General features: G+C 42.5%; 1 protein-coding gene across 1 annotated transcript in view; it reads right to left on the bottom strand.

Moving 5' to 3' along the window:
* Positions 1-933: 933 nt before the first annotated feature.
* Positions 934-9417, bottom strand: part of smpx (small muscle protein X-linked) — a gene marked incomplete at its 5' end in the record, with an annotated part of 16449 nt that continues 7965 nt past the window's right edge. The window contains 3 exons of the mRNA XM_080793256.1: positions 934-1730; positions 6113-6272; positions 6472-6555. Of these exons, the coding sequence (XP_080649382.1) occupies positions 6123-6272; positions 6472-6555 (234 nt within the window). The 3' untranslated portion in view covers positions 934-1730; positions 6113-6122. The remainder of the gene's footprint in view (positions 1731-6112; positions 6273-6471; positions 6556-9417) is intronic.

Below are 9417 nucleotides of genomic sequence, written 5' to 3'. Positions count from 1 at the left end.
ACTGGGGGGACACTGGGGGGGACACTGGGGGGACACTGGGGAGGCACTGGGGGGCACTGGGGAGGCACTGGGGGGGACACTGGGGGGACACTGGGGAGGCACTGGGGGGCTCTGGGGAGGCACTGGGGGGACACTGGGGGGGACACTGGGAAGACATTGGGGAGACAAAATCATTCTTTTTTTTCTCTCTCTCTCTCCATATAATTACACTATGACCCGATGGCGATAAACATAGCCGCAGCTGTCGTGTGTGTGTGTGTGTGTGTGTGTGTGTGTGTGTGTGTGTGTGTGTGTGTGTGTGTGTGCGCGTGCGTGCGTGCGTGCGTGTGTGTGTGTGTGTGTGTGCGTGTGCGACACAGACATACAGATGACAGACAGACTAACTCCCTTATGAATAGGATGGATTCAGAGCTCAGACTGTCTGCATTATCTCTGTCTTCAAATAGCACCAGCAATGCAGCACGCACACACACACACACACACACACACACACACACACACGCACACACACACACGCACGCACACACACACACACACACACACACACGCACGCACACACACACCAAGTGGATTTTTTTTACTCTAAAATATCCACTCTAAAATTTTGAGGGCATAACACTGCGTGAAAAGAGGAATTAACAGGCTATTATGGACACTGTATTTTGCCCGTAAACCTCAAGTTTAGCAGCATATATACAGTTAATATACGGTAATATACAGTTAATATACGGTAACATACAGTTAATATACGGTAATATACAGTTAATATACGGTAACATACAGGTGTGATGGTACAATTCGGGAGTTTACCGTAGTTTGTGGGAAAGTTTAACGGGAGTTTCCTGTAATTATACACATCCGTATTCCATGGTTTTTGCGCAGTGTTAAAGCACTGAATATATACTTTAAAAGATTAATTTTAATACCACTCTGTTTATTAAACCAACATTTATGATTTATTGATGAATTGTTTTGCAGAACCATAAAGCATTGTGTCTTTGAAAAGAAAAGAAGAAAAGAGAGACATTTTCCACACAAAGTAAAGAAAATAAAATAAAAACTAGTCGTTTCAACAATTCAACTCAAACAAGAACCATGAAACCTTCTCTATAACATACAGCTCTATCATTATAAATACATCGTTATCGTTATGAATCTATCGTCATAAATCTATCGTTATAAATCTATCATTATAAATACATCGTTATCGTCATAAATCTATCGTTATAAATCTATCGTTATAAATCTATCATTATCGTTAGTAATCTATCGTTAGAAATCCACGCATCACAAGAGGTTTTAGTCATAACTTTGAGCTACTTTTTCTTACAAAGTCATTGGCTAAATGATACATTAGGAGAAGTTTAGGCTTTTAACCCATTCTGAACGGGAACCCATTTTGGTGTTAGCATCATGTCGTGCTTTAGCTATTGAAAAATAGCAGATCTTCCAGGTGGTCCCCGGACCACCGGGAACCCCCTCTGGGACCCCTGGTGGTCCCCGGACCACCGGGAACCCCCTCTGGGACCCCTGGTTGAGAATCACTGGTTTGATGTCGGTTGATGGATCGTTTTCACTTCCATGTTTTCAATAAACGGGCAAGTCTCTCTGTGTGTGTGTGTGTGTGTGTGTGTGTGTGTGTGTGTGTGTGTGTGTGTGTGTGTGTGTGTGAAGCTGTTTCTGTCTGGATCGGGTTCCATGGGGGGGGGGGGGGGGGTCGGGTCGGGGTCCTGTAGGGAATGACAGAGAGAGACAGAAACACAGTGAGGTTTATAAAGGCCTAATAAACAATAGTCCAGTTTTCGATGAAGAGGTGTTTGGGTGAGCGGTGAGTCTCGTACCACCACTCAGTCACGTCACTGAGCCGGTGAGCCGCGGTGGTACGAGACTCACCGCTCACCCAAAACACACCTCTCTGTTTTTACTAGAACTACAACATGACGTCACTGAGCCGCGGTGGTAAGAGACTCACCGCTCACCCCAAAACACATCTCTCTGTTTTTACTAAAACTACAACATGACGTCACTGAGCCGCGGTGGTGAGAGACTCACCGCTCACCCCAAAACACATCTCTCTGTTTTTACTAAAACTACAACATGACGTCACTGAGTAGTTGTTTATTTGGTCTTGTTTCTAAAGTGTAGTTGTTTATTTGGTCTTGTTTCTAAAGTGTAGTTGTTTATTTGGTCTTGTTTCTAAAGTGTAGTTGTTTATTTGGTCTTGTTTCTGAAGTGTAGTTGTTTATTTGGGGTCTTGTTTCTAAAGTGTAGTGTTTATTTGGTCTTGTTTCTAAAGTGTAGTTGTTTATTTGGTCTTGTTTCTAAAGTGTAGTTGTTTATTTGGTCTTGTTTCTAAAGTGTAGTTGTTTATTTGGTATTGTTTCTAAAGTGTAGTTGTTTATTTGGGGTCTTGTTTCTAAAGTGTAGTTGTTTATTTGGTCTTGTTTCTAAAGTGTAGTTGTTTATTTGGTATTGTTTCTAAAGTGTAGTTGTTTATTTGGGGTCTTGTTTCTTGATTGATTGATTGAAATCTTTATTAACAGTTTGCAGAATTACAGTACATTTCAAGCACAAACTCAATACAAAGACTGTTAACTGTGAGTGGACGACCCAATTAAGCCTTACACTTGTTTACAACAGGGTCCACATTGTTCAATTCATCAAAACATTTAGAGACAAACAAATAGACACTTCTATGTAGTTAAAGAACAGAACAGGAATTCATCATATAGGAAGCGAAAAGGGAAAAAAATATATATACAGTGAGGGGAACAGGGGGATAAAAGAAAAGAAAACGAAAGACAGAGTGTAGGGCGCCTGCACACAACACCATGCGTTGATGCCATGTGTGCATATGTGCAGACACCCAACACCACGTCCATACAAAAACATAGTACAATCCATAGTACAAAGACAGAGTGTAGGGCGCCTGCACACAACACCATGCGTTGATGCCATGTGTGCATATGTGCAGGCACCCAACACCACGTCCATACAAAAACATAGTACAATCCAGATAAAAATTCAGCTTTTACAGAGGCCAGTTTCGAATTGCAGCCATCCGTAGGTGCCCTTTGAGAGCAGTTTTGAAGGAGCCAAGGGATTCACATGTCTTAATGACTGTTGGTAGGGCGTTCCACATTTTGGTCGCATAGGAGCGAAAAGAATTTAGTCCCTTGTTTGTGCCGAATCTGGGTTGTACATGGTTTGTTGCACTCCCTCTGGTGTTGTGGGTGTGGACTTCGTTTACATTAAGGAAGTATTTAGACAGGTACATGGGTATCTTGGTGGTGTATCTAATCTTGTGGACCAGACCCATTGCAAGATGCTGTACTCTGTCGTCGACCCTAAGCCATCCCAGCCTGTCAAAGTGGGCAGGGGTGAGGTGGGTTCGGGGGGTGAGGCCAAGTAGGAGCCTGACCAGTTTGTTTTGGGAGGTCTGGAGCCTTGTTTTAAGGGCCTTTGAGGTGCTGTGGTACCAGGAGGTGGATGCATAGTCAAAGAAACCTTGTACGAGGGCTCCTGTTAAGGTCTTCAAGGTGTTTTTGTCGACCAGTGAGGAGATCCTGTAGAGGAATCTTGTTCTTTGATTGACTTTTTTGATTACGTTGGTGGCCATCTTATCACCGGAAAGATTGGCCTCCAGGATGGAACCTAGGTAGGTAATTTGATCCTTCCGTGTGATAATATCATCACCAACTCTAACCAAGAAGCCATCTGCCTTTTTGAGATTACTATTTGATCCGAAGAGAATGGATTCAGTTTTTCCCAGGTGTAAGGATAGTTTGTTATCAGCGAGCCAGGTGCAGATTCTACCGAGTTCAGAGCTGAGGGTCTTTTCAACCTGCAGTTTGTTCCTGTCCGAGACCAGCAGTGCTGAGTCGTCTGCGAACAGGAACAAGTTGCAATCACAAGCTGAAGTCATGTCGTTTACATATATTAGGAACAGTAAAGGCCCTAGTATGCTTCCTTGTGGGACGCCACAGCTCACTGGGAGGGGGGGGGACAGTGTTCCGTTCACTTCCACCATCTGTTCTCTCCCCTCCAGGTAGGATTGCATCCAGCTCACTGATGTGCTATCAAAACCAATAGCTTTAAGCTTGTTAACCAGTATGGAGTGGTTCACGGTGTCAAAAGCCTTTTGGAGGTCCAGCATGACCATGCCGCAGTATTTTCCAGCATCCACCTCGTGTTTGATGTGGTCGCTCAAATAGAGAAGGCATGTGTCAGTGGAGTGGGATGTTCTGAAACCAGATTGGAACTCGTACAACAATTTATTAGTGGCAAGATACTTTTCAACCTGTTCATAGACTATTTTTTCCATCACTTTCGAGATGGAGCTTAGAATAGAAATAGGGCGGTAGTTGCCGGGTTCTAATTTACTCCCTTTTTTGTACAGGGGGGTTACTTTGGCCAGTTTAAAATCTCTGGGGACCTGTCCTTGTTTGATGGAGAGGTTAACTATGTGGGTGATGACTGGAGCTATGGAAATGGCTGAGTCTCTGAGAAATTTGGAGGGAATATTGTCATGGCCAGTGACCTTGTGGGGTTGGAGGGCACTCAGTTTCTTAAGTACCTCCTCAGTTGTTACCATTGTCATTTTAAAATCATCTTTACAAACACCTAGGTTTTTGTAGAAGCCTTTGATGTGCTCTACACCAAAACGCCCAGAGTGGGAGGGCAGTTTGTTAACCAGCATTGTTGCAATGTTTGTAAAGAAGATGTTCAAGTGATTGGCTACATCAACCTTGTCAGTGATGAGGGTGTTATTTGATTTGATGTTTATGTTAGTAAACCTGGTTTTAAGTTTCTAAAGTGTAGTTGTTTATTTGGTCTTGTTTCTAAAGTGTAGTTGTTTATTTGGTCTTGTTTCTAAAGTGTAGTTGTTTATTTGGTCTTGTTTCTAAAGTGTAGTTGTTTATTTGGTCTTGTTTCTAAAGTGTAGTTGTTTATTTGGTCTTGTTTCTAAAGTGTAGTTGTTTATTTGGTCTTGTTTCTAAAGTGTAGTTGTTTATTTGGTCTTGTTTCTAAAGTGTAGTTGTTTATTTGGTCTTGTTTCTAAAGTGTAGTTGTTTATTTGGTCTTGTATCTAACGTGTAGTTGTTTATTTGGTCTTGTTTTAAAGAGTAAATCATTGTCTTCGTGTAAGTACTCAACTGGGGAAGTTTCATGGTGATAACAATCTAATATAGGTATGTTTAATTTTCATAATTAAAGTCCCAATGTTGGAGCTCTGGCTCATGGACTAAGAACCAAGAAGAACTGAACCGGTTCCCACTGGGAACCAACGGGCGGAAACAGAGTTCTGCAGACCCATGAGGGTCCATTTGGTTCCTCACTACAGCATTTAGCTGGTGGACCCCCTGGGACTCCCTCAAAGGACCCCCTGGGAGGTCGTCCCCGGACCCATGCAGCCCTGACCCAGTGTTGTTTTCGTCGACTAAAACTGTGACGAAAAATGTCCGTCGACTATACCTTTTTTTTCACTGACGAAAACTACATGGAAACTAAATGAATACTAAGACCTCGACGGCTGAAACCCTTATACTCTCATGGTTGCATGCTGAAAACAGCAGATCTACAAGCTCGCTACAACGCATCGCCTCGCAGTGCGGCGCGTTGTGAGCTTTTATAGATCGGCTGTTAACCCATTCTGACCGGGCACCCATTTTGGTGTTAGGATCATGTTATGCTTTACCTATTGAAAAATAGCAGATCTACAAGCTCATAGCGCGCCACCGAGTGGCGCGCTACGAGCTTGTAGGTCTGCTATTTTTTGAAAAATCGACTGTGACATTTTTTTAGAATCTGATCTCAGGTCAGAATGGGTTCATCAGACCAGTGTGTGCCCAGTGGAAACCTCGTATGAATCTGATCTCAGGTCAGAATGGGTTAAAAATCAGTTCATTTACGACGGAATCGTTTTGGCCCCGGCCCAAAAAAAACCCACATTTTTGTCGACTAAATCAAGTGTTAGATTTAGTCGCGACTAAAATCTGAAACTAAACTAAACCGCAGCACTAAAACATTCCGGGGGTGACTAAAATGTGACTAAAAAAAACAACACTGCCCTGACCCCCTGGCCTTTGACCCCTGACCTGTGACCCCTGACCTTGTGCCTGCTACTCCTTAGTGACCCATCGCAGCTCGCTCTTGACGTTCTGCAGCTCTGATAGGTCCACGCTGGGCCCGGGCTGCTTCACCCCGCCCGGAACACATGACTTCTTCTCCTCGGGTGATTGGTCGGAGGAGGAGGCCGGCTGGGGGCGGTCCTATACGACACAGACAGATGATTGGTTGGAGACACAACACATCATGCTGTTCCTTTCCAACGCGGGGAAATTATTAGGGACGGAGCTCCACACACAACCCATACCCGGAAAAACATTCTGATAACAAGCTCATTGAATTGTGTGTGTGTGTGTGTGTGTGTGTGTGTGTGTGTGTGTGCGTGTGTGTGCGTGCACTAACCTCTGTGTCTCCCGTCTCCTCTCTCCTCCTGACAGGATGTCCCGCCCCCGGACGCAGCGCTCCCATCGGGATGTTCAGATTGGCCTGAGTGACAGCGGGGGGGCAGCCAATGAGATTACAGCACGACTGTGTGTCTCTGTGTGCGTGTGTGTGCGTGTGTGTGTGTGTGTGTGTGTGTGTGTGTGTGTGTGTGTGTGTTTTTCGTGTCTTGTCGTTTTGATTGATTGATTGTTTGATTGAGTGAAGTATTGATTAACAGTTTGCAGAGTTACAGTAACATTTCAAGCACAAACTCGACACAAAGACTGTTAACTGTGAGTGGACGACCCAATTAAGCATTACACTTTGTTTGTTTACAACAGGGTCCACCATGTTCAATTCAACAAAACATTTAGATATCGACATGCGATTTAATTCATTGCTGTTCTGGCCGATAACCGATATCATATCATCGATATGATCTCATAATAATTCTCACTGTCTGTCTGTCTGTCTGTCTGTCTGTCTGTCTGTCTGTCTGTCTGTCTGTCTGTCTGTCTGTCTGTCTGTCTGTCTGTCTGTCTGTCTGTCTGTATGTCTGTCTGTCCTGCTAGCAGCCTGCATTAGTAATAAAGCGTTAATATTCAGTATTATGATGCATTACACTCTCTTAAAGTCACAGTTTCTGCCTTTAACGACCAATACATTAATGTGTGAACAATGAATCCGCTACAGTGTGTCTGGTGTGTGATTGTATCAATTGTGACGGTAATCATTGCTATAGAGTGTGTTTCAGTAACGGTGTTAAATAGCTCTATAGTGTGACAGTTCATTTAGTCACATTTTAGTAGTCTAGTTTTAGTTTTATATCATAATATTTTAGTTGACTAAATCTACAGTTGATTTAGTCGACTAAAATGTATTTTGGCAGGCCTTGATGCCGTCCTAATGGCTGAAAATAGCCACTCTAGAAGCTCACAACGTGCGCGCGTTGTGAGCTTCTAGAGCGGCTATTTTCAGCATGCAAAACAAGTGTAAAATGACTCATATACTGGATCTCTTGTCCACTAGTCCCTTCCTAGTGGATCTCTTGTCCACTAGTCCCTTCCTAGTGGATCTCTTGTCCACTAGTCCCTTCCTGACATTTGAGTCTAACGTTTTCTTTTGGTTGACGACATTCTCAGTATATTTAGTCTTAGTTTTTAGTCGCCATCGCTTTTAGTTTTCATTTAGTTTTCGTCGGTGAAGAAAAAGGTCGTCGACCAACATTTATTTTTCGCCGTTAGTTAAAGTCGACGAAATAAACACTGCTCTGGCGGTGCCAAACAGAAGGTTGTTTCCCACCATTGTGTGTGAATCGACACGCACGCACGCACGCACGCACGCACGCAGTTAGGCTCGCACGCACGCACGCACGCAGGCAGGCAGGCACGCTCGCTCCAAGTCGTACAGCATCATCACAGAACAACCAACCTTTTCACAACAATGGTTTACAGCAGGGGTTCCCAAGGTGGGGTCCGGGGACCCCCAGGGGTCCTTGGGGGAGTTCCAGGGGGTCCCCATGCAGGAACCACCAAATGGACCCCTTATGGGTCTGTAACTCTGAGAGTGTATAACAAACCATTTGTTATACACTCTCAGAGTTAAACCAACATTGATTTTTTTAACAATATAAATTGGGGGTCCCAGAGATAGAAGTGCCATTAAATGGGGGTCCATAGAACTAATGCATGTCAACCTGGGGGTCCTTGAAATGAAACGGGTTGAGAATCACTGAGCCATGAAATTCTTCTCTAATAGGGGGTCCCTGGGATATTTATTTCATATTTACATGTCTTCTGTGGTCTCTAACATTACACCTATAGCTACATGTTTAAGCATTTATTTCATATTTACATGTCTTCTGTGGACTCTAACATTACACCTATAGCTACATGTTTAAGCATTTATTTCATATTTACATGTCTTCTGTGGTCTCTAACATTACACCTATAGCTACATGTTTAAGCATTTATTTCATATTTACATGTCTTCTGTGGACTCTAACATTACACCTATAGCTACATGTTTAAGCATTTATTTCATATTTACATGTCTTCTGTGGTCTCTAACATTACACCTATAGCTACATGTTTAAGCATTTATTTCATATTTGCATGTCTTCTGTGGTCTCTAACATTACACCTAGCTACATGTTTAAGCATTTATTTCATATTTACATGTCTTCTGTGGTCTCTAACATTACACCTATAGCTACATGTTTAAGCATTTATTTCATATTTACATGTCTTCTGTGGACTCTAACATTACACCTAGCTACATGTTTAAGCATTTATTTCATATTTACATGTCTTCTGTGGACTCTAACATTACACCTATAGCTACATGTTTAAGCATTTATTTCATATTTACATGTCTTCTGTGGACTCTAACATTACACCTAGCTACATTTGTAAGCATGTATTTCATATTTACATGTCTTCTGTGCTCTCTAACATTACACCTATAGCTACATGTTTAAGCATTTATTTCATATTTACATGTCTTCTGTGGACTCTAACATTACACCTATAGCTACATGTTTAAGCATTTATTTCATATTTACATGTCGATTTCAGCTCTGACATTTATTTCAGACATGCTCTATACTCTATAGGGTATGTGAAGAGTCTGTCTGTGATATTAACTCATTGTGGATAAAAGAAAATGTACAACAATTGAATCCGAGATGTCGTGGACATTAAAGTACGTTAAAGTATTGGCATCGCTCAAGTAAATTATACACAAATACCTCAACGTTGTACTCAAGTAAATTATACACAAATACCTCAACGTTGTACTCAAGTAAATTATACACAAATACCTCAACGTTGTACTCAAGTGCATTCCACAAAATGTCGTCTAAATCCTGAGAGTTTTCTGAACAAGGACTCCCCAAAAAGTATCCGTATTTGGACTCCCCAAAAA

Source organism: Protomyctophum bolini (assembly GCF_963924005.1).
Source record: "Protomyctophum bolini genome assembly, chromosome: 21".
NCBI lineage: Eukaryota > Metazoa > Chordata > Actinopteri > Myctophiformes > Myctophidae > Protomyctophum > Protomyctophum bolini.
This window is presented reverse-complemented; position numbering and strand designations above follow the sequence as displayed.